The 25,695-nt window shown below is 22.2% G+C and overlaps 7 protein-coding genes across 7 annotated transcripts; 5 read left to right on the top strand and 2 right to left on the bottom strand. All coding sequences in view use genetic code 6, as the record gives it.

The window, feature by feature from the left end:
- Nucleotides 1-500: 500 nt before the first annotated feature.
- On the top strand, nt 501-2,688 carry TTHERM_00313200 (ATPase, histidine kinase-, DNA gyrase B; the record flags this gene model as incomplete). Its single annotated transcript, XM_001033501.2, has 4 exons — nt 501-1,319; nt 1,397-2,298; nt 2,560-2,565; nt 2,640-2,688. 4 exons carry the CDS (start codon nt 501-503, stop codon nt 2,686-2,688), a joined length of 1,776 nt encoding a protein of 591 aa, XP_001033501.2.
- Nucleotides 2,689-4,365: 1,677 nt separating this feature from the next.
- Nucleotides 4,366-9,178, top strand: TTHERM_00313190 (DENN (AEX-3) domain protein; the record flags this gene model as incomplete). The annotated part of the gene is made up of 16 exons (XM_001033500.3): nt 4,366-4,453; nt 4,583-4,767; nt 4,854-4,939; nt 5,019-5,293; nt 5,406-5,479; nt 5,561-5,734; nt 5,820-6,001; nt 6,142-6,200; nt 6,260-6,594; nt 6,649-6,930; nt 6,984-7,177; nt 7,242-7,351; nt 7,428-7,898; nt 7,964-8,270; nt 8,456-8,929; nt 8,989-9,178. 16 exons carry the CDS (start codon nt 4,366-4,368, stop codon nt 9,176-9,178), a joined length of 3,486 nt encoding a protein of 1,161 aa, XP_001033500.3.
- A 257-nt stretch (nt 9,179-9,435) lies between these two features.
- Nucleotides 9,436-11,637, bottom strand: TTHERM_00313180 (ankyrin repeat protein; the record flags this gene model as incomplete). Its single annotated transcript, XM_001033499.3, has 7 exons — nt 9,436-9,462; nt 9,511-9,567; nt 9,621-9,719; nt 9,776-10,038; nt 10,132-10,777; nt 10,926-11,260; nt 11,331-11,637. The coding sequence occupies 7 exons, from the start codon at nt 11,635-11,637 to the stop codon at nt 9,436-9,438; spliced, it is 1,734 nt and encodes a 577-aa protein (XP_001033499.3).
- A 2,381-nt stretch (nt 11,638-14,018) lies between these two features.
- On the top strand, nt 14,019-14,243 carry TTHERM_00313170 (hypothetical protein; the record flags this gene model as incomplete). The annotated part of the gene is made up of 1 exon (XM_001033498.1): nt 14,019-14,243. One exon carries the CDS (start codon nt 14,019-14,021, stop codon nt 14,241-14,243), a length of 225 nt encoding a protein of 74 aa, XP_001033498.1.
- A 48-nt stretch (nt 14,244-14,291) lies between these two features.
- TTHERM_00313169 (endo-1,4-beta-xylanase xylA, putative) lies at nt 14,292-20,657 on the top strand (the record flags this gene model as incomplete). Its single annotated transcript, XM_002348297.2, has 1 exon — nt 14,292-20,657. One exon carries the CDS (start codon nt 14,292-14,294, stop codon nt 20,655-20,657), a length of 6,366 nt encoding a protein of 2,121 aa, XP_002348338.2.
- A 1,067-nt stretch (nt 20,658-21,724) lies between these two features.
- TTHERM_00313160 (phosphatidylinositol-3,4,5-trisphosphate 3-phosphatase) lies at nt 21,725-23,754 on the top strand (the record flags this gene model as incomplete). Its single annotated transcript, XM_001033497.4, has 9 exons — nt 21,725-21,877; nt 21,938-22,030; nt 22,193-22,280; nt 22,342-22,477; nt 22,563-22,967; nt 23,056-23,137; nt 23,202-23,324; nt 23,386-23,476; nt 23,570-23,754. 9 exons carry the CDS (start codon nt 21,725-21,727, stop codon nt 23,752-23,754), a joined length of 1,356 nt encoding a protein of 451 aa, XP_001033497.3.
- Nucleotides 23,755-24,867: 1,113 nt separating this feature from the next.
- On the bottom strand, nt 24,868-25,599 carry TTHERM_000313159 (transmembrane protein, putative; the record flags this gene model as incomplete). Its single annotated transcript, XM_012799740.1, has 1 exon — nt 24,868-25,599. The coding sequence occupies one exon, from the start codon at nt 25,597-25,599 to the stop codon at nt 24,868-24,870; it is 732 nt and encodes a 243-aa protein (XP_012655194.1).
- Nucleotides 25,600-25,695: the final 96 nt, after the last annotated feature.

Raw genomic sequence — 25,695 nt, 5'->3', positions numbered from 1 at the left:
AAATAAATAATTAAATCTAATTAATCACGCAGGTAATTACTTTTATACTGGTTTACTTTTTAAAATGCTTATATGATTATAAAAATGGCTATAAAAATGAAATCAAATATTAAAACTAGCATATTAATCTAAATATCAAATTTTAAATATTTTATTTAAAATCAGAACAGGGTATGAAATTATTCAATTTATAAGTTATCTTTTACAAACAACTTTTAATTTTTTGTTATAAAATTTCGAAAATTAATTTTTTATAAATCTACCTTGCTTTTAAAAATAATTAAATTTTGCTTTTTTAGATTATGAATTTGCCATAACTTTAAAAAAATGTGAATAATTAAATTAAAAGTAGAAGATCACTTATGTTATTATTATTATTATTATTATTCTGTTACATGTAAATAAAATTTAAAAAAACAATAAACCTAATTCTTATAAATATAATAAATATATAAAATCTAAATATAAAAAACACAAACCTACAAAAAGCTTGAAAATAAATGAATTAATTGGATATATTTGGTAGTCAAGTTTCAGTTAGATTCTAAGGCTCATAAATCCATAAAACTAAATTTGGTGCTTTCCTTACTGCTATCTTATGCAGTCTTATTTTGATTAGATTAGGAATCTTAATATCATCAGTGATTAATGGAAGAAACCCAACAGTGCTTTACTAAGAAAGATAGGTATAGGACCCTAAAATGTTTGTTATAACACCAAATACTCTCTCTCTTGCTTTGGGAGTTTTAGACATTAACTATAACTACTATATTGACAATACCTTATTCACAATACAAGGAGTGCATAAGACTAAAAAAAATGTATACAACAGCACAACAGGTAAATATGATTAAGTTTTTAACTCAAAAGTGTTTAGTTTAGTTAATTGCACAGATGACCATGTTCCTGACCCTCAACTAAGAGAGTTTTTTCTCAAGTCTCAATTAAATATGCATTAATGCATTCCAAAAGACTTGGTAGTTGAGATTGAAGGGTAGTTTAATTCTGATTCTTACCAAGAACTAAACTTTTATTTCTATAAATGCTCTGGATAAGGCTGCAAAGATGAAAAAGAAATAGATGCTCTGGTTGACAACAACAACATCGAATTATTATTCACAGATGTCTACTTTGCACCTGAAAACAAAGATGATCCTTTTATAAGATTCTCAAGAGATTTGTATTGGATTACTAGCTAAAATCTCCCAAGAGAAGTTAACGTATATATGAGAAATAATTACGTAGAGAGCGATCTTGGATGGGTTACATCTGATATTTCAACATAAACGTATCCTTCATTCAGCTATAGTGATAATCAAGTAAAGTTTTTTTCTCCTTCTTATTTATATATTTATTTATTCAGTAGAATTTTAATTTTTACTTTTTTGATTAATAGATAGTTGATACTTCTAATGGTTTTTTCTTTCATTTAGTTGTAAGATTTGAAAAAGAGAAAGAAAATTTATATAAAAGGACTTATGACAATTTATTTACAATTATGTCATAAATTGGTGGTTTTTCTCAAATTTTGCTCACAATTTTTTCATTCCTTTGCTTGAGATACTCATAAATTCACTTAGCTAGATCTTTAATTAACTAGTCTTTTGACTTTTAAGACATAACGAATAAACCTAATTAAGGTATTTTAATTTCGAATCCTACACAATAATAAAATAATATAGAAACAGTTGAAAATTAAGCACCTTAAAATAGGAAAATATATCAGTTTTATAATCCCTCTCCAATAAAAGAAAACTCATACTAAATAGCATCTGCTTAGCGAGATCCAGGTTCACCAATTTTAATTTCCGATCGCAAAGATTCTAAGGATTATTACACCTAGCGAAATGATCATGAAGATATTTCTTAACAAATAAGTAAAAGACATACTCTAAGTGCAGGAAAATAATTGACTGATGAATAAATTTTGAATGATTACAATAAGCAATAAGAAGTGGCTTAAAATAGATCGAGCCTAAACTTCAATATTTTTTCTTACATGCTATCTTTCGTAACTAGACTTTTTTCAAGTTTTAGAAATAAAAAATAGGTGATTGATTATGGATTCAAAGAGATTGATAATAACTTAGACATAGAGTATATCATCAAAAAATTCATAGAAGTCGACAAATTAAAAAGAATCATGCTTAATGATGACTAGCTTGCTTTGTTCAACTACATTCCCAAACCATAAATTCTTTATAAAGTGGATACAACTTAGGGAGCTGTTATTGAAAAGAATTCATTTTTTAATAAAGATGATAACTTAAACGATTTCGAAAAATTCAAAAAGGCTAAGTAAAGTTTTAAAAACATTTTTGAAAAGCAAAAGCAGACAAAGATAGACTACAGTATTTTGAATTTAGTATTCTATTTGTATGTAGCCTTGAAAAAGACACTACCCTAGGGTGCTATACAAATATATATATATATAATATATAATTCATAATAGCAAAAATAAATTTTAAACATTTTAAAGTTTCATTCTCAAGAATAAATAATATTAAAATTAATTTATAGAAAAATTTAAGATTTTGTTTTTATATTTTAAATATTAAGTTACATGTAACTTTATCTATAAATAACTTTATTTAATTTTACTACTTTAAATATTATTTAAAAAACTTTTTTAATGCAAGTATGATATTAGCCTATACAATTTTAAAATTTCTAAACATTTTAAGTTGATTAAATATTATAAATATATAAATAATTACCAAAATAATCTCATTAATTATAAATATCATATTTCAAAACAATATTTTAAAGAAATTAAAATACCATATTTTTTTTAATTTAAATTAAATATCTATTATAAATCAGAATTAATATGTATAAATAAAGAAATTATTATTTATTTGAATAATTTTATTTGAAAATGCATTAATTGCTAGATCAATATTAATTAAATTTAAATTATCAAATAAATTATTGGTAATTAATTATGCAAATAAATTTAAAATCTAAAAAAAGAAGATTTAAAAATAGTTTTGAAATTTATACTTCGTAATGTTCTTTCAAATTAGTGTTTTTAATTGTCTGTCAGTCTATTTAAAAATAAATAAAATTAATCAATCACAAAATATTTAAATTTTTTAAAAACTAAATTTCTTTTTAAATTTGTTATCATTATTATAAAAAATGAAATCAAATACAAAAACTAGTATTATAATTATTAAACTAAATATCATCTTTATTTATATAATCTTATTTAAAATCATGGCAGGGAGTAAACAAATGAAAATTTTTATGATAGAATTATTAATTAATTTTGAAAAACTCTCAAATACTTGAAATTCGATTTTTAAACCTTAACCAAGAAATTACGGTAATAAAAATATGATTAAATATGTTTCATTAATTAATATCAACTTAATAATGTTTGCTTTCAATGTTAATTAATTAAAATTTTTGTTATAATTGATCCTGTTATTTATTATTAAGGATTTTTTCACAATTTAAATTAAGCTATTTTTCTTAATAATTAGTTGTTAATATTTTAACTAATTAAAAGAAACTTAAATGAATTCGAAAATAATCATTAATTAATTAATTATTGATAATTTATTTATTTTAATACTTTTAAATCAATAATTGCTTACTATACATTGAAAAAAAAATAAATAAGAAAACTAAAATCACTAATATATTGATTGTAAATATCTTTATAGACACTACTAAAAAAAAGAATCATATTTTTAAATATGAAGGAAGGTACAATGTTATTGAATTGGTCCTAAAATAAATTGTTAAAAATTTAATTTAAGCATATTCACTATCGTAGTTGTAAAATATTTTAAAAAATAGAATATTTACAAAATTATTTGGTTATTATTCTAAAGAATGACTATTTATTTTTTATAGATTGTTTATTTTTTAAAATTAGTAAATCAATAAACAAATTAATATAAGTATAATAATTTATTATATTTAAATAATCGTTTTCCTTTTAAATATGAGTTCAAATCAGATAAATTTCAGTACTTATTGTAAAAATAAAATGATTTTAATAAGTTTTAAATTGAATTCTATTAATTTTAATTAAAAATAAATGGAATTAAAATTTAAAAATTAATGAATTATTTATCAGTTTTTAAATTTTTAAATAAAAAGTAAATATTTGAATTAGAGTTGCCGTTTAAAATCATTATTTATATATTTTTAATATTATAGCTACTGAATTCAAATAAGTAAATAAATTAACAAGATCTTTTGTATGCGAAGTATTGGTAACAAATTAAATTAAATTTTTTCAGTATTGAAAAGAAAGCAATTTGTTAGTTATATAGTTATTTACTTATTACTTAGATTTATTTTAAAACTCAAAAAAGTGCATTTAGATATAAAATCAAAACTATAAACAAAATGATAGCTACAACAAATAGGGTCTTCGATTATTTCACTACCATAGGCATTGATGATAAATTAATAGAGACTCATAGATCTGAGGAAGGTATTATATTGATAAGTTATTAGAAAAGCATCATCATCAATCAATCAATAATAATTAGATAAATCAAAAAAACTAAAATCTTCAAATTACAATAATTTTATTTATTTTATGCCACATTTATTAAAATAGATCTTCCATTGATTGGGCTAGAGGTTATATAATTAAGTTCTGGTAGCTTTAAGGATACATAGACTGAAAAATATGTAGATATTTTGGGAGATAAAAGTTTATGGCTTAGGTGCTACTATGGTAAAGATAAACCAGCAATTACAGAGATAGGAGTGTATTATTTTAAGATTATAGATGGGGGAATAGTAAATAATTATTTTAGATGAATTTTTTGATACGTTAGCATGTTTTTTTAAAGAAATGAGTGTAATTAATATTAAAAATATCATAGGCTATTAAAGCAAAGCATAATTATATTCCTGTTTCAATTGTAAAAAGTATAGAAGATAGGCATCCTCAGACTACATAATAAACGGTGTAATAACATTCATTTTAATAATTGGCAGATTTAAAGCAAGCTAGTTTAGCTATAAAGCAAATTTTATTTTTTAAAAAGAGAAGGATTTGATTACTGGAAAGGAAATTTCGATCTAACTTAATTGATTTAAGCTGACTATAAACCAGGATATGCTTTTGCTATGTCATATAAGGTTTAAAGCAAAAACAATTTCAATACATAAATTTTAAGAGTAAAAGTTATCACAGCTAAAATTTCAAACAGTAATAAACTTAAAAGTGGAAGTTTGCATGTAGTTGTGCCTATTTAGCATGAAGTTATTAATTTTTCATTTGGCCTTTAGGAATAAAATAGAGTGTTTTGCCTTCAAAGAGGTATAAATAAATACATTTTTAAATTTAACATAAAAAATACATAAATATATCAATCAATCAATCTATATTTTTGGGTTATGACTTTTAATGTTTTTTATGGTAAATAAAAAAGATTACGAGATATAAAACAAAAGATATAAGCCAGCAGTACTTGATAGGTACCCTTTAGCTGATCATATGCATACTGTACAGATTTTAATTTTAACAGATAAATTTCTTAAAATTTATAAAATAAACTTATTTTTTGTTTTTATACTTTTTATTTAGCCTTTTCCAGATGCTGTTTCATAGTTCTGTTTTCCAGAAGGTGTGAAATTCAAAAGGGATAATTCAACTTAACCAGAGTGTTTTAATTTTGTGCTAACTCTATAAGATGGATGCAGAATTTACTGCACTTGTTTAATTTTTAATGAAGTTCCTGATCAAAAAGTGATAGAATAAGTAAAATGCAAATTAATCTAAAGTTTTTTTATAATAAATTTTAACAATGAAAAATGAAATGTAATTTTATGATTTTGAAAATTAGCTAGGACATATAAAAATTGATGACTAAACTCCTCTTTTTGTGTAAAAGGCAATTTGCTTGATTTCTCACTATAACTATTTTGATGAGTATAAACAAATATTAAAGCATCTATATAGACTATCCTTATCAAAGAATGAAATACCTATTGAAAGATTTATATGCAATATAGTTGACGATATTAGGTATTTCTTAAATAATTAATTATACATTTTAGTATTTGTTTAACTAAACAAAATTGGAAAAGCTAATTAGCTTTTGATAATTTATTTACTCTATGTGAATATTTCATAAAGTGAATTCAATCTTTTTTATATTAAAATAGATTGCCTTTAGAAATAACTGATTGGGGAAAGCTAGGAATTCAATATGAAATAGGGCCAGGTTTTGTTTAAATATAATGATTAAAGAAAAATATTAATTTTAATATAAAATATTAATAGAAACTGTTATTTTTGGGACTTCTCATAAATACCCACCATTTAGTGCAAAAAGTCTGCTAACTTTATTTAGACTTTTGGATATAGATAAAATTATTTTCCTTTTTGAGTGTATCTTATTAGAAAAAAAACTATTCATCATAAGCAAGTATAAGTCCGTTATTACTTAAGTGGCAGAAGCTTTAATTAGTCTTATATTTCCATTTTAATGGAATCATGTATACATTCCTATTCTTCCTGATATGTTTAAAACTTATATGGAAGCTCCTCTTCCTTTAATCATAGGGCTAGAGCAAAAATTAAAAAATTTTGATATATCTTCTGGTATCTAATCAGAAGTAAGTAACTTTATTTAAATAAATTTTTGATAAAAAAATATACTTTAATATCAGAGTATTTAAGCCTATTTAGATAGTAACGACTTGATAAATATTGAGTGGATGCCTGCCCTTCCAGAAAAATTTTTGAAACAACTCAAAAAAAGATTGCAACCTTATTCTAATTTGCATTTGCCTATTTAAGATGTAAAAAATTTCTTAGATATGCAAGATTTGGCATTTGAAAATCCTTTTGCTGAAGATGAAATACCACCTGTTAACTTCGATGCTTTTGACATAAGAGATTCTTTCTTAGAGTTTGTCTCTTCATTCATGATGAAATATAAAAAGTTTTTAGTAAAATTAAAAAAAGCTTTTGAATGATTATGATAAAGTTCTTTATAAAAAAGATTCCTCCAGATAAAAAGAAATCAAACAAAGAAATGAGTGAAATATTTGACACAAGAGAATTCTTAAATTTCCATAAATCTTCAAAACAAGGAACTTTTCTTTAAAAATTCACAGAAACTACAATGTTTTCTTACTTTATCGAGACAAGAACCTAAATTTCTCCCTTCGAACCTTATTACTAATTTTTTGATATGTAAATTTATTGAAACATTTATTAGCTGTAAATTTACCAAACATAAATAATTATTAATAATCAGATGCTTAGAAAAAAAGAGAAGTAAAAAGGATCCCATATTATTTGTAAAGGAATAGCTCACCAAAACTATATTTGTACAACAACCAAGCGAATAAGACTTAGATAAGTCCTGTAATTATATTTATGTTATAATTTTATTATTTTAAAATTTTTAATATTTACTTATGAATAAATGATATAAATATAGAGTATTATTCTTATGAACGATTCCCCAAGTTGAAACCTGAGTTATTTACTAAATGCCAAAAGTTAGAAGAAGTCATAAAAGCTGAATTTAATTTGATGGAAATAGAACAGTAACAAGAAGATACAAGTTAATTCGATGAATATAGATGGGCTAAATATTTATATGAGTAGATATATTATATCTGGTTCTAAATATTTATAGTGAAGTTAAAATAAGACTTTTTTTCACCTTACTACACCAAGCTAACTGATTATGCAATATTCTTATTAGGTTAGTTGAGAAAAAAAAACCATGCTTTAACAGAAATTATGTACAGATTTGTTATTGAGGCTTGTGGATATTATGGTAAAGATGATAGAGTTATTGAATTAGTTTAATAAATGAAAGAATAAAAAATCGAAACATCTCCTATTACTCATGGAATCTTCTTTTAAGCAGTCACTTAATCTAAAGAATATTTTGCCGCTCAGGGTAGTTAATTAAAAATTCTAAAAATCATACTCGACATTTGATTTATTTATTTATTTTTTAAAAAGAGGAAATAAGAAAAAAAGTATTTGAAAACCAAATGACAATAATCGAAGAAGATTCTAAAGATAATGAAAATTAAGAACAAAAAATTGCAAAAGGACTGAATAACATAAAATTAAATGTAGGAACTTAAATTTAATAGCAAAATTTTAAAAGCAAATTTGATAATATTCTATTTACAATTATCGAGACATGTCCTAATTGTAACAGAAATCTCTTCCCAGAAGAAATTATAAGTAATTGGAAAAAAGGGAATACTGATTATAGAACGAAATGTCCAATACCCTCTTGTTCTCATGAGTTTGTATCAAAGTAATAAATGATTTATTTATTTAAATAAATAAATAATATGCATTGATAATTTAAAATTAAAATATTAATTTAATAAATTTTTCTTATTAAAGATAATAAAATAATCTTTTTATTTTTTGAAAAAAAGAAGTTAAAATAAGATATTATAATAATTATAAAATTAATATTTATTTTAAATAAATAAGGTTTTAAGTTGTTACTTTAGAGGAAAAGTAAGGGATAGATATTACTAATGTTAGTGTTTATAATAACTTAAGAAAGTAAGTGGAGTTTTTATCTCCTTTGATTGTAAGAAAAGAAATTGAAAATATAATGAAGTAGAAGGGCTAGAGCTCAATTATGAGTAATAAGTTTGAAGAAGAACACCCTATAATTTACTGGAATATCATACTTTATTTTAAGTTAATAAGGGCACCAACATTTTTCTTGGAATTTAACTAACCTGAACAATATTATAATTACCATGCTATGCTTTGTGAAAAAAAAATACAGGATTCAATAAAAAATTAAGAAAAAGGTATTCTTTCTAAAATGAGTGAATATTTCTTTTAAAATAAAAAAGAGGAAGATGATAAAACAAGCCATTCTTCTTTTACTCATTTAAGTCCTCCTCAAGACAACGCTTCTATGGGATCAGTTGGTGCAAGAAAAGATTAAAAGTAATTTGATTCTCATAAATATGTTTTTCATCAATTTTCAAATTTTTTAAATTAAACAGAGATTCAGCAATTATTAATTTTGGAACAAAGTCAATTAAAAAAATATTTACTCAGTTGCTGATAAAGCTGAGAAAAGATGGAGAAAATAAGTTACATGATCTAGAATTGAAAAAGTAAAGTTAAAATTTAATAGCTGAGGAGTAAGGAAAGAATTCTGAGAAGATGGACATTCCATCAGAAAGATAATGAACAATATAATTTATTTAAATCTCATATTTCAAGTAATTTAATTAATTCAAAAAGAAAAATAAATAAACTAGTTTAATTTTGATTTTACAATCAAAATAATTCTATAAAATAAAATTAATTGTAAACGAATAAATGATAAATTTTGTATATATTTATGAACTAATTTATTAAGATAGCAAGTTAGTTAGTTGTTAATTAGTAATTAAAATTTTATTAGCTATTAAAAAATAATATTTTTTATTTTGGATGAGCACTTGTCATTTTATTTTGATATCTTCAATCATCTTTTTATATTTTTTTTAAATCAACTTAAATTAAATTCAATAAATTACTTCAACAATTTGATCTTTTTTTAATTTTTTTGCCAAGCTAAGGGCAGTTTGTCCTACCTATAATATACATTATAATATATTAAAATATGTATGAAAATTTTTATAAATACAATATTTTATATGCTTAAGTTTGAACCTCTTTTTATCAAATCTTCTACAATACTAGAGTTACAATACTACACAGAATAAATCAAAGGAGTATCTCCCCTCTATTTATTTTTTTATTATTTTTATTAACATATTTTTCAAATAAAATTTATTTTACTTTGTTAAGAGAGTTAATTAAATGAGGATATAAATTTAATAAATACTAAATTTCAATATTTTCATTGTTTTTAATAGCAGAAAAAAGCTTTTATTCCTTTTACTTCATACATATTTATAGCTTCTATTTAGTTTGTTGAAGCTATTAGTTTAGATTAGCTGAAAAATCTTCAATTTCTTTCTTCTTTTCATTAGTGTCTTCTAACGTGCTAACTCCTTCTAGCAGCTTTTACTTCGAACTTTATTCATTCTATGAAACTTTATCTAATTTTTATAAAAAATTTAATTTATTTTAAAACATAATACCTTAAATTGTGATTTATTCTTATCTAATTAATTTATTAACAATAAATTTACTTAATTAATATACGTATTTTAAGTTGCTGTTAATTTTTAGATCTTTTTTAGAAAGCTTATCAGAGTCAGGTTAAACTAGATAGCTTAAATTTCTAATCTTGAGATGAGAGTATTTTGCTAAGCATTATCTGAAAAGGTGTGGCTTCATTTATTCTAGATACTATTCTTGTTATGCACTTTCGATTTATTATGCAAAATATTCACTAGATTCTCCAAATTGTTAATTTTTAAACCTTATTTTGTTTTAGTTATTTAGCAATCTATGGCTCTTTTATTAGGTGTTCGTCATTTGAATTTGTTCTTATTTCTTTTTTTCTTCTTCAATAATTTGCTGTCTTTTTTAGAACTCCTCTTTTATACGTTTTATTAATTTTTTTTGTTTCTTAGCTTAATTTAATATAAAATCCTCATGCTTTCCAATAGAACCTGCATTATCTAATTCTTTTTTCATCTCTCCTATATAATCTATTGTTTTCATTTGTTTGTTTAGATCTTTTTCTTCCTCTTCTTCTATATCTGAAATTTCCTCCAAAGAACTAATCTATGATTTAGATGGTTCTGTTTTTATTTGATTAAGTTAATTTTTGAATCTTTTTAGCTATTGCCCGTTTAATTAGCATATTTTTTGATTAGATAGTTACTTTATCTTTTATTAAAATTCAATAAATAAGTCAAAATATTGTTTTATTTTATTGATGATTAACAAATATTCGTAAAAAATGCATATATCATTTAAGTAGAACTTAAATTATTTAAATTAAAATAGAGATTAAATAAAATAAATATTTGCTTACTTTAGGATTTAAAGCTGTACATTAATTATTTATATACTATTTAAACTATTACTTTTCTAAGTGAAAAGTCTTATTGCAAGCTTCTTTATATGCTTGAGAAGTAAACTTTGTTTAATATTTATCTAAGGTATTAGTTTGATTTAATTCATTAGATTTCTTTTTACAAATTAATGGATGCCTTATCAAATCTTTAATGTCAACAAACTATCTTACATTTTCTTAAAAGTTGTTTTTCTTTAAACTAGATTAATTGAGCTACTTTTTAGATGATTATTCCAACTATAATCTAGGAGTAGCGTATTTAAATGATCCACTCGAAAATGATGTATTGCTAGCTAATTAATATAATATTTTTAATTTTTAAGATTTGTTTTTTCTGGTTAAGATAGATTCAAATTAATTTACATTGGTTTAAGCTCTAAAATAATTTTTCTTTTTGTTAAAACTTCTATTTTATCTGCTTTTATGTTAATTTAAAGTTAAAGAGATTATCTTAGTATACAAAATTATCAAATAAAGAGTCTTATTTCATCTATGTTTGATTATTGCTAGTAGAATTATCATTGAATTTATTTAAAGTATCACTCTATTTATATGAATTAAGTCGAGAAAACATTAAATTAGGCTCATAGTTAGGAGTGCTTTTAGGAGAGAAATAATCATTATTAGGAGAGTGCAACAAAGAATAAAGAGTAGTCTGTGATTTTTTCATTTACTAACTTAACAAATAGAAATTATATATTATTATTTTTTACACTTACTTTTATAGTGTTTGGTTGATTTAATATTATTAATTATTAGACTAATTATAAGTAATAACTCAAAAATTAAATTATGACACTACTTATTTTTTTATTAAATTAAAATGTTCTAATTTACAATATAATCAAGTATTTTAACACAGCAATTAAAGCTCTTTATTTTACAAAGAAGTTGAATAATTGTGGTGGATTTTTAATAGTTTAAAGAAAATAATTTAGCTAATAAAATTTAAAATAAAAACGAAAAAATTTTTATATTTCAATTTGTCATTTGCTTTACAAAGAGGCTAAAAATTATTTTTTTAATTAAAGCTATTTTCATTTATATATTTTACCTTATCTTATGAAAAAAAAAAATTATTTAAAATTTTATCAAATTGTATAAATTTTATTAATATTTAATGAGCTACCTAAATTATGTCTTTTTTTTGAGCAAATTGGACAAAAATAAAATTAAGCTATTTTTCAAAAATGATAATAAGTTTAAATTAACAAACTTAAGTTTTAGCTAATATTAAAATAACGAAAAATTATTAAATGTAAGCTTAATAATTTTAAATTAACTAAAAATTAGTTTACTAAAATTTATAAATACCTACGTTCTTAATTTAATATACATTTTAAATTATTTAAATAATTTGCTTAAGTTTATTTAGAAGTATTAAATTTATTACATAATATCTATATATTTAAATTTATTTTAATATTATTAACTATTTTTGAAAATTTATTAATAATAAAGCTTGTAATAATAGTTTAACTAATAATTTAAATGCAATTTGTGTAAAAGAAATTTAAAATATGTTTTTTTCATTCTATTTTTTATTTATTAATTATATTCTTGTGTTTTCTAAAATTTATGACTATATTTCTATGTTTCAAAGGAAAATCAAATTGAAAAAAATTAATAAAAAAATTAAAATAACTGATCATTTTTTATCTCTTCCATAAAAGGTTCAAACCTCCAAAGCACAAAATCTTTTATGAAGCTTGACTTTAATGTAAAAATATCTCATTATTTTAAAATTATTAAATAGATTAATACTTATATTTTATAATAGCTATTATGAATCTTAATAAAATGTCTATAATTATTAATTATTTTATATATAATAAATAAAGTATTATTTTATTATCATTTATATTTAATGTAAAATTGTAAAATAAAATTCTATGAATTTAACATAGAATAATTGATTAAATAAATATGCATAAATATGTTAATATTTTTGTATGCCTGTAATTAAACTAATATCTTAAATTTAGCTATACTGTTTGTAGTATATTATATGCTTATAAAAAATTTAATCATAAATTCCTTTTGATCAAAATATTTTTTAATAATTGCTTTTTTTAAATTATTTTGATTAATTATTTTTTGATTTTATACCAGAATTGAATCCTTAATATTTCTATTTTTGTGGTTATCTAAAATTGAAAGAATACTTTTTTGATATAATCAATTATTTATTTATTTTTTCTTTTTTTCGATTAGAAACTTTTAAAAATTTAAAAGTTCTAAAAAATAAAATATTATTTAAAAAATGTTTACTTAAGCATGAAGAATAAATACGTTAATATTTTTATATGCCTGTAATTAAACTAATATCCTAAATTTAGCTCAATACTGTTTGTAGTATATTATATGCTTATAAAAAATTTAATCATAAATTCCTTTTGATCAAAATATTTTTTAATAATTGCTTTTTTTAAATTATTTTGATTAATTATTTTTTGATTTTATACCAGAATTGAATCCTTAATATTTCTATTTTTGTGGTTATCTAAAATTGAAAGAATACTTTTTTGATATAATCAATTATTTATTTTTTTTTTCTTTTTTTCGATTAGAAACTTTTAAAAATTTAAAAGTACTAAAAAATAAAATATTATTTAAAAAATGTTTACTTAAGCATGAAGAAAAAATTAATTTTATTTAAATTTATTAAGTATTAGTATACATATGTAAGTATTTAGAAGAGAGAGAGAGTTTTATAGTAAGTATTGCAAATGCACTCAAATCATTAATGAACTAATAAGGTCAACACTAATTTATAAAAGAAATTATTAAGTTCTCCTATATAAATTTCCAATTATTTAATATAAAAAAAAATATATTTTTGAAAACCCTTTTATTAGAATAATCAATAATTTATACACTGAATCTACTGATAATACATCATTATCGCCATCACCATACTAATCTTATGCCTCTAAAACTAAGAGATTTTGATCAATAAAAAGATATCTTTCTTAATTTAAAAAGGAGCTCATTTTAGAAAGTTTATAATAATAATAAAAAATTTTAAAATCAAAACTTAAAAAATAAAAAATGGATTACGTTAAAGGTTGGTTGAAAATTGTACCTATTAGATTTTTTAACAATAATCAAAATACTGAGGAAGAGGATAATTAAAAGTTGTCGATATACTATGATTTATTTAGTAAAATAGAAGAAACAGCTTCAACTAAAATGAAGGATTAAGACAAGATTTTAATTTTGAAATAGCTAGAACAATATGATATATTATTTGCTTAATAAGATAAATCTGAATGATATAACTAGAGCCTTTAGCAGTCAATAGAATAAGAGGAGAAAAAAATAATGACTTACATAAGGAAGTTAAAATCAGAGATTACTTTCTCTTTTCTCTATGATTAGTTTATTTTTATTAAAAATAGTAAAGATATTTAAAATAGCTCATTTCTCTAATGCTTAACTGATTAAAAGAAGGCTCAAAGTAAAATTCTTTACTTGACTTAAATAAATTCCTCAAGGTTATATGGTCTGACTTAACAAGAATGCTCGAAATAATTTAATGATGAACTCAAAACTAAAATAGCACTGAAAGAGTTAAGTGAAAGAGATATTTTAAACTTCTTTTTGGACTTTTATTTTGATTTAATACTCGACTTGTTATACAGGAGAATTCCTTTAACTTCTTTGTTGAAATCAGTTTAGTAACAAGTTTAGATTGAATGCCTACAAAATTTAAATGTGAGCAACGTTCTTGTTCTCGTCTTTGAAAGACTGAATTTGATTGACAAAATAAATCTTGGTTAGATATTAAGTTGCTCCTATTAATCTATCCCAATTTTTTACAAAATAGAAGAAACCGATGAAAACTAAATTTATAAGAACAATCTGATTTCTGCTTTTTATTCTTTTATGGATTAATTTTAAAACCATATCATACTAAATGTTTGCAGCAGCAGTATTCAAAAGAAGTAAAGAGAAGAATTTTTTAATTACTTAGCAAATAATAAAGATATAATTGCTGATCTTAATGAGGGCTTTAACTAAAGAGGAACTGTTCACTTATATTCTTAATTCCCTAATTCAAAGCTTAGTCAATTTACGCTTTTAGACATTTGTTAACTTGATCTGCTAAATGTTTAATTTTTAAGAATATTTACTAACTTGATGAACTGTAGTAGCATAATTTTGATCCATCTAAATTTCGAAAAGGATTTTATTTTATGCACAAATAAGTATGTTGTTTCTGTAGAGACATAAAAAATAATTAACACATTGAATGATAAATACTCTGTCATTTTTATCATACATAAAGCCTAGAAACATAAAGCTTAAGTAGAGAAATACTTTAAAGTCTACCTTGAATATCATAAATTTGAATATAAGTTGCTGTTAATTTCAGAAAACGATCCTGAGCCTGAATATGATAATCTTTTTTTTTAGTTGAAGAATTAAACTTTATAATAAACAAAAAAATAAGAAATAATTTAATCTTTTGAAGAGTTTTTAGAAGCTTACATCTCAAATAGTGATTTTGAAAACTTAAATACTCACATCGCTTAATATAAGAACTTGATTTAGTAAACGATAAAAAAGCAACTAATTTTAAATAAAATAAGCGATGTTGAATCTTATAAGCTTATTCAGCATATGTTCTCTTATTCAAATGTGTTTTCAGAATTGTTCTACAAAGAAAAAATATTTGATAACTTATCAAGATCATATTTCAGAGAAACAGAAAACTTTGTAAAAAAGGGAGAAAAATTGTAATAACTTAAAAAAAAATTTGAGTCATGTAATCAGCTGAGTGAAATAACCATATTCTTTTTTAATGAAATAACTTAAAACAACTATATTAAATAGTCTGTGATTTCTAAAATACTCTCTGACTGGAAGTAGCCTTTGGTTGAAGAAAATAATAAAAAAATAGATTAAATAAATTAAGATATTAGAAATTTAGAAAAAGTTGCTTTCAAATAACTTTCATAAAAAGATCAGGAGTATTTAGAATAATTGTACAAATAAAAAAATTAATTAATTATTCTTTAAGATAACTATGATATTTCTATTGAAAGTTTCATAAGAGAAATTAGCTTATTTACTTAAAATACCTCAAAAAATTCATTCTACAAAATAGAGCATGCTTAACTCAAAGTATAAATTCAAAGCTACTATAAATATGCCTTTGAGAAGGGAATACCAATCTAGTTTATTGATAAAACTAGAAAATTTGGTAGCAATTTATTAGAAGAGTTTTTTAAATAAATTGACTAGAAATTCAGATTATCTGATTACAAGATTGTTTCTGTTGTAGGTCCTTAGTCTTCAGCAAAAAGTACTCTAATGAATTATCTTTTTAGATGTAGTTTCGAAACCTCAAGTGCCAGATGCACCAAAGGAATGTATTTTACAAAAATAAACTTTTAAGGAATGAATTTGATAGTTATAGACACAGAAGGGTTATTATCCAACGTTTTCAGGGACTAATCTTTTGATAACTCAGTGATGACTTTACTATTTTTAATCTCTAATGTGATAATTTTTAACATTAAAGACGAGTCTAATTCAAAAATGAAAGAGATGATGAGCATAACAGAGGAAGTTATCAAATTATTTAATAATATTTAAGATAATTACACAGTACCGGAAATCTTCATTGCCTTAAGAGACTATTTTGATAGGAATAATATTGAATTAAAAAAAAAATAAATTATCAATGAAATGATATAAGTGAACGGAATCTTTGAAAGTTAGAGCTCAAAATAGCAAAATAAAAATCAAATAAAATTAAAGCCAGAAAATGTTTTTATATTCCCAAGTGCTTTTTCTGAATTGAATTATTTTGAATCTAGGTTTAAACATATAAATACAGGGTTTGGTGAAGATGTGTTGCAACTTAGAAAGTCTATAACAAATGTTCTGAAATAATCTAAAGGCTATCTATCAATCTAAGATTTTTATTTTAAAGCAGAGGGAATATGGAATAGATTAAAGGAGCATGGCCATGATTTGCTAAAATGTATTACACTTGAAGAGTATAAGTCTAAAAAGTTATTAGAAGAAATTGCGCTTGGTTACTAAAAAAAAATTGAAGAAAAAAAAGTCAATTAAATAGAAGAAAAAGAAGCAATATTAAAAAATAGCTTGACAGATAATTATATGGATATTCATTCATTTAATAGAATAAAACAAGAATATAGCTAGTTCATAACTACTTTGAATATATAAATGAATGAAGAGCTTGAAGATAGTCTATAATAAGACTACAATGATAATAAATTGATTAATTAACTCAATCCAAGAGACTTTTACTTCATATTAAATAAGACTTAGCATAGGAACAAAGTCAATTTATAAGTAAGATAAAATATCTTTGAGTAAAGAATTTAAAGTTTATTCTTTGGCTTGCAAATTGATGTCCTTGAAAAAGATTTTAATAAATAAATTTAATAAGAAGTCAATCAAGCACAATTTGAATAAAACGAATAATCATTGAAAAAATTACTTGACTAAATTCAAGAGGAGTATTCTGACAAGATAAAATAATTATAAAAAAAATTTGAAACAACAGATGAATTGATGAGACAGTAGCTAGAATAGCTTAAAAACGAGTATGTTAAGCATTATGATTAAAATCTCTAAAATTTAATCTAAGAATTTTCAATTAGTTAAATTGCTAAGCAGAACTTCGATGATGTAAAAAATATCATTCAAGAAAACTAAGTAGATTAAATTGCTAAAAAATTTTTAGTAAATAGTAGTAGATTAAGTTCAAGCGAATATGAGCTATTAATTAATAAAATACAAGAGTTTTTCCAAAACTTAAAATTAGTTAAACCTAATAAAGTTTATCAAGAATAGGAAATCGTAAAAAACATATTTTAATAAATGGTTGATTGTTGCAAAGTATTTTTTGACTCAATATAACCTGATTTGCAATAATACATAAATGATACTAATATGTATAAATATACATTTTATATTCTTTACTAAATCATTAGAGATTAAGTAAAGAAATGGCAATAGCAAGTTCTTCGCAAAAAAATGGAAAAATTTTAGATAATAATTGACCAAAAGATCTAACATATCAAGAAAATGTCAGAGACTTCAACTGACTGGGTAGAGTTAGGAGTTTAGGCTATGCGCAGTATATAAAATTAAATAGTTACAACATTTATAAAGAAATCTTTGTCTAACATGGAGCCTGTACTCAATAAAACTGTGGATGATTTAACTTCAGATTACACCAAAGCGATTGATAATGCCTTTATGTCTGTTTATGATTCTACAGAGCAAAAAATCAACATAGACAACTTTCTTAAGTATACTGTGAATATCAATAAATATATTGATGAAATGAAAAGAGATTAAATTAAAATCAAAGCTGAAGAATTGGTAGAAAATAAAACAACAGAATTTAATCTAGGATTATAAAATATAATTGATGAATTAAATTAAATTATTTTACATTTTGTTAACACTGAAATATTTGACTTCGATCAACTTATTGAAAAATTAAATACTATTTATTTTGAAGGAGTTTCTTTATAATTAGGTTAAGAAATTATTATAGAAAATTTAAAAAATAAACCTTAATTTATAGAAGAGGAAGAAGAAGTCTAAGATGATGATTTGAACTGTGATGTTGAAGAAGAAAAAGAAGAGGAAGAGTAAAAATAAGAAAATAATGAAGTCCAAGAAATTCACTAAGATAAGGATAAAAGCTGTTACAGAGACAACGAAAAAGTAGATGGCTTAACAGAAAATGAGCAAGAAATCAATAGTAATAAATAAAGTTAAAAGGAAAATGGTTTAGAAAAATAAGCTCTAGATTTTAGTGAAATAATAATGAAAAGCTGTGGAAATAATAATAAAGAATAGGAAGATAAGTAAAAGAATTAAATTATAATATTTAATTCGTCTTAATCCTAAATTGATATGTTAAACGATAAATAAAAGCAAGATAGTGAGGATTCTTTTGCTATGGATCTAAATGAATCTGTAATTAATGGTGAATTAAGCAAAAATAATAATGATAAATAGATTGAAGAAGTTTAAAGTAATATTTAAGGTGAAAGCAAAAATTAGCAAAGTAATTGTATGGAAGGTTAAGATGAAAATTAAGATAAAATATTATAATATGGTGATTAAAATAATTCTTAATCAAATATAGAAACTTAAGAATAAGAAAAGAAAATTTCAAATTAGGAGGGAGATATATTGCAAGAGAATGAATAAGATTTATGCAATGAGGAAAAAAAAGAAGACTCTAAACATATTGAAAAAATAAATAATCAAACTAGCATAGATTAAGAAGATAATAATAAAACTAAATAAGATAATGAAATTTAAAACGAAGTAGATACAATTTAAGTAGATAAAAACAATAATTCCACTAAACATTTTGCAGAAAACTAAGAAGAATAAATAAATCATAACTCCGCTCAAGCCGAGTAATCATAAATAATTGAAAACGATAATATTCAAACATCATTAGATAAGGTGTAAAGTAGTTAAGATTAAGAAGATAATGATAAAACTAAATAAGATACTGAAATTTAAAACGAAGTAGATACAAACAGTTATTCCTCTAAAAATTTTACAAATAACTAAGAAGAATAAAAAAATAATGATTCTACTCAAGTCGAGTAAGCAAAACTAAATGAAAAAGGTAATACTCAAACCTCATTAAATAGTGTATAAAGCGGTTGTGAATAAGAAGATGATAATAAAAAGAAATAAGATACTCAAATTTAAAATGAAACAGGTACTATTTAAGTAGATTCAAATAATAACTCTTCTAAAAATGTTCAGGATAAGTAAGAAGATGATAGAGAGTAGTGCTTAAAGATTAATTAAAATGATATAGAAGATTTATAAAAAAATTAAAATGACAAATAAAAAAGAGCATCTGAATAATAGCTTAGTGATTCTGACTCAGGAAAAAATGGCTCTAAAAAAGAGAAAACTAGAATTAAAAAAATTAAAATAGTTAAAAAGTATATACCAGTTTAGTCGTTATATATATAAGGAATGAGGAAAATTTATAATGAAATAAATCCTACAAATGGCAATAAGATAATACTTTAGTTTAAAGAAGAACTCAATAATGAGATGGAATAAATGCTGAAATTACATTATCAAAAAATGATAGGATGTCAAGAGAGATGCCCATTTTGTGGTTAAAAATGTCATTTAGAGCTAGGACATTCTGGTGACCATAGTGTTAATGATCGTCATTTAATTATCGGAATTCATGGGTATGGTAAACAAGAATTTTATGTTAATAAATTTTGCTATGATACAATAGATGAACCATTCAGAATTAATTACTAAAGATTTGAAAATATGTATGAAGCTTCATAAAAATTGTTCCCAAATTGGTCATCTTGCTTCTCTTTAGATAAAAAAAATAATTAAGATTAGAATTTCAGTTAGATTCTAAAATAAGGATATGCATTGACTGCTAAATGGTTTGCTAACCACAATAACAAAAGCAGGCTAGAAGATTTAAAAGAAAATGTGCCATAAGAATTTAAAGATCTTGCTTAAAATTAAGAAGAAATAGATGAAACATATAAAATCTAATGGAAATATATAGACGATCAAAGCAGTGATTAGTCACAAGATGATTCTCAAGATTAGGATATAAGTTAATTAAAGTAAAGGTTGCTTAGGCTATTTACTTTTATACATATAATATTAAGTGATTGAATATAAAATTTAAATCTTTTAAACAAAATGTTTTTTTGTATTCTAAAACTTTATATTTATCAATCAATGTTTGTTTGTTTGTCTGTCTTAGAATTAAAATAAGATTTTAGTTATCAAATTAAATTTTTTTTACATTATTTAATAATCATTTTACTTAAAAAATTACTTTATTTAGTATTTTATTCATCACATTTTTTATTTTAGAACAAATAAATTATTAGTTTTTTAATATTTTATTTGTCAATCTATATATTTATTTTTTTTTGCTAGCTAATTATTGTCTTTTATTTATTTTACTTAAATATATATTACTTACTTTAATATTTTATTCATAAATGTTTTTATTTTAGCTTTAAAAAAATATTAATTTTGAAAATTTAAAAATTAAGCTAATTTTTATCTATTTATTTTACCTAAAAAAATATACTCTCTTTAATATTTTCATAATTTTTTTTTTTTAGCATTTAATAAGATTGATTTATTTCTAAATTAAAAATTAAGTTAATTATTATCTTAATTTTATTTTTAAACTAAAAAGGTAAGATATTATTTTATTTAAATGTGTATTAATACATTTATTGAGAGCTATTTGAAGGATAAATTTTTTTACATTTAATAATAATTAAATATTTTATTAAACTAACATTTTAATTAAGATATTTAATATTTACCAAAACAAATGATTTAATAATAAAATTCATCAAAAATAAGATATTTAAAAGCTTAGATTTTTTTAATATTAATAATTTTATTTTCCTGTAGATAATAGATTGAATAAAGTTCTTATATTACATTTTTTATTGTTTAAAAAGAATTAGATTTACTTATAAATTTATAGTTAATTTAAGAAAATATTGTTAATAATTAATTAATACCCTCAAATTAAATGATTCAGATATTTATTGTCCAAAAGATAGCAAGTCAGATAATAAATTATCCAATCAAAATTTATTGATTAAATGATTAATAAAAAAATTAATTAGTATTATTGATCTTACATAAATTAAAAATTAAGTAGTTCTAATAAGTTTTATATAAACTATAGCATAAAATTTTAAAGAAAGAGGATGAATTATATTAGAGAAATTGTTTCAGGAAAGAAAAAGCGTATGAAAGATGCAGGATATAATTTAGATTTAAGCTATATATGTCCTAGAATAATAGGAATGTCGTTTCCAGCTGAGGGACTCGAGATCACATTTAGAAATAATATAAAAGATGTAATTTATCATTTAAAGTAAGCAGCAAATTAAATTATTTTTATCTCGCTTCCTCAAAAGGTAGTTCAGTTTATTAAAGAACGTCACGGAAATGATTTTCACATTTACAATTTGAGTGGCAGATCATATCAAAAGGAAAAATTTAATGGCCAAGTAATTTTATAATTAAGATATTATTTTTTTGATAATAAATTGGAAATAAAATTGATAAATAAAACAATTTAATCGTTTTTAGAACTATTTAAAGAGTAGTTTGATTATTTGTTGGTCTTTTGCAAATAATATTTTAGAATTAATAAATTTAAAATGAAAAAGGTATCTGATTTCCCTTGGGAAGATCATCATTCTCCTCCTATTAACATTTTATTTATGATGTGTAAACATATTGATGATTTCTTGTCAAGTAAATAAATAAATAAATTGAAAGTTTTAATTAAATTCTCAATTTTTATTTCTTAATTTAGATAAATTAGCAAATGTAGTATTTGTACATTGTTTAGCAGGTAAAGGAAGAACAGGTACTGCAATATGTTGTTATCTTATTTATTCAGGCCGCTTCCAAACAGCTGAAGATGCTCTCACTTATTATGCAAAAAAAAGGTGATAACATATTTTCTATAATTTGCAATTAAAAAAGAAAACATTTATGGTTTTGGTTTTAACTTAAATATAATTGATAAAAAAGATTTTAAGTAGGAGGTGGTGTTACTCAGCCAAGTTAAAAAAGATATGTTAAATACTTTGAATAAATCATAAAAGGGCCTCCAATTACTCCTGTTCTAAAATATATTACTTCATTAACCTTAGTAGGAATACCTATATTTTCGAAGCACTCGTGTAGACCTTACATAGAAATATATAATGTCAAAGAGAATAAATTATAGCTGATTTATACAGATAAGAAAAGCCACTCTGAGCAAAAAAAATTTACAGATTTAGGAAACAAAGAGCTGAATATAATCAAACTGCAGATTTTAACTCCTTTTGTTGTAATTGGGGATGTGTTAATTAGAGTTATTCACAACGGAAAATTTAAAAATATATTTATGTTCAGATTTGCTTTTAATACTGCTTTTATTCCAGAAGATAAGTAATTCAAATAAATTATCAAAAATAAATAAATACATTTAGAAATAGCTTCCTTTTTGCTTTGTTTATTTTTTCAATTTTAAACAAAGCACATTGACATTCGAATTAAAAGAGCTTGATCCAGATAAAGTTGTAAAGGATTAGAGATTCCCTGATTATTTTTATTGTGAAGTAAATAAGTTTCATTCATTAGTTTAGATTAAACTAAATAAAATTTTATCAAAACATTATGTAGGTCAAGTTTACTGATTATTGTAAATGCAAAAATACAACTCTTTTCGATAATAAGTGTAAAGACTGCTTAAAATTTATGCCAGAAGTGAAAAATCAATGGGATACGATTCATGAAATAATGGATGTAAATATATTGTTAAGTAAATAGATATTATTATTTAACAATGTTTTAAATTTATTATTAGGAGTACAAACAGCACAGTATTCATGAGTCAAAAATTATATTATTTGGAGACCCAGAATTTGATGATTAAAATGAAGTTTTGTATTCTATCAGTAATATTGTTTACTAAATACTTTGAATAAATAATTAAATAATTCATATTTAAATATTTAATCGTTTAAATTATATTTTAATTTTTAATGTAGAAAATCCTTAAATTTTACCTGAAGACTTTTAGTACTAGGATGATGAAGATGATTTCGACTGTGATGACATGGAGTATGAAAATTAGTTAGGGAAGATAACAGAAAAACATGAGAAAGAAGATGAGGATCACCATGAACAATATAATAAATAGCATAGGGATACCTTTTTTAAGCACACTATGTGATTTGCTTTTAATTTAATTTTAAACTATATTTCATCTTTAATAAATAGATAAAAAAATTTAATTAAAATAAATAAATAAATAAAAAATTCATGCAATAATAGATAAATGAAGAATAAGTCTATAATTGATTGCACATTTCAATTGATATTTATTGTTATATTATGAATGTTAAAATAACCACAACTCATTTGTGATTGTTTTTATTTTATCTTTAGATATAATTTTTTAATGATTGTTAAATTTACTAAAAATATAGAATTTAATAATATATATGTAAATCAATGTAACTAAGTATCTAATTTGTAGCTTTTAAACACTTTGATTCGGACTTAACTGTTATTAAATTTGGTTTATAATGTTACATATAATGGCATTTATTAGCTTTATTTTTTAAAAATATATATATCTGCTATTAATTTACCACAATTTTTTATTATTATTAAGATAACAAATTAATTTATAAAAATATTACTAAATATTTTAAACATTTACCAATAAGTTAATATCTATCTATTTATGCAAAATTGTATTCAATAGAAAATTAAATAAGTAAAGATTGTTATTGATAAGAACTGCAATTTCAGATTAGAATTTCAAATATTAAAATGAGATAAATCAATAATTTTTTTTTTACTTTAATATGGTCTGAGTTAATAGCCTTTTAGCTAGTTAATTGCTAGTAATTAGTGTGCTATCAATAATCTGATTGCGGGTAAAATCAATGCTGCAATTAAGGTACTTGCTAATTAATTCCTGATGGATAATTAAGATCATATTGCACTGACTAAAAAAAGTGTTATGCTTAATAATGTTAGTATGGTTGTTGCACAAGTAATCAACAGTGTGGAAGCTATAGTGATTGTTCAAGTGGATAACAATATTAGGTTTAAATAATAATATCTATTGTAGTTGGAACCATTGTATTTATTTTATTAATGTGCTATATATTTGCTGTTTGCAAAAAAAGAAAACGAAGTTAAGTGATGGATGGTGATGAAGAAAGCGTTAGCAATATTTAAAGAAATGATAGAACCTTGATAAATTAGACTAATGCAAATTAGACATAATTAATGAATAATAATGCTAATTAAACCAGCTTGACTGAGTAAAATATCAACATTTTAAGCAACCAAAGAAATAATTTAGATAAATCGATTCAAAAACCAACTCATGTATTACCTCCAATAAATACTATTTTCCTAATTGATTAAAATAAGGATTAACCTATATTTGTTCAGAAAAAGCTGGATATGAATGACATAGAATCTATAAACCATAGTATTCAAGGAACTAGAATATCTAAAGAATATTTTATGAGAAAGAAGAAGAATAGGCTTTATTAAAGAGGTAATTCTTCAAGTTAATCGAATGCTCTTTAGCAGTCTGTTATAGATTAAGGGAGATAGTACGAAGGAGATGGATAAGCAGTAAGCTTTAATAGGATTGATTAATAAAATTTTAGCTAAGTTGGTAATAATGATTTTAATTTATAAAGACTCGAAACTAATTAATCATAACAATTTAACAAATAAGATGATTTGTTGAAAAATCCTGATAATTACTTGTATCAGATTTTAAGATAGTTAAGATAGTAAGTCTATGTAAAAAAAAGAGGCTAATCAAATCATTAGAGATAGAGCAGATAAATGCACTCAGAAAGTGATTTATCTGAATAAAGTAATGCTCACAGAAAGAAAATTTAATCATTACACAACGAAAATTTAAGTGGAAATAATAATTTTGAAAGATCAATAAAGGAAAAGCAATAAAGTGAATAAAACATATTTTAAAATAAAGGTTAAAGCTCTTTAAGTAATAATATATTTATAAAAAATAAAATTTCATCTTAAAACGAAATTAGAAGTCATGAATAAGAAATCATGCTAAATAGAGAATAAACTAATGAAAGATATAAAAACACATACAAAATAAACATCTAAA

The sequence above is a fragment of the Tetrahymena thermophila genome (assembly GCF_000189635.1).
Source record: "Tetrahymena thermophila SB210 genomic scaffold scf_8254431, whole genome shotgun sequence".
NCBI lineage: Eukaryota > Ciliophora > Oligohymenophorea > Hymenostomatida > Tetrahymenidae > Tetrahymena > Tetrahymena thermophila.
This window is presented reverse-complemented; position numbering and strand designations above follow the sequence as displayed.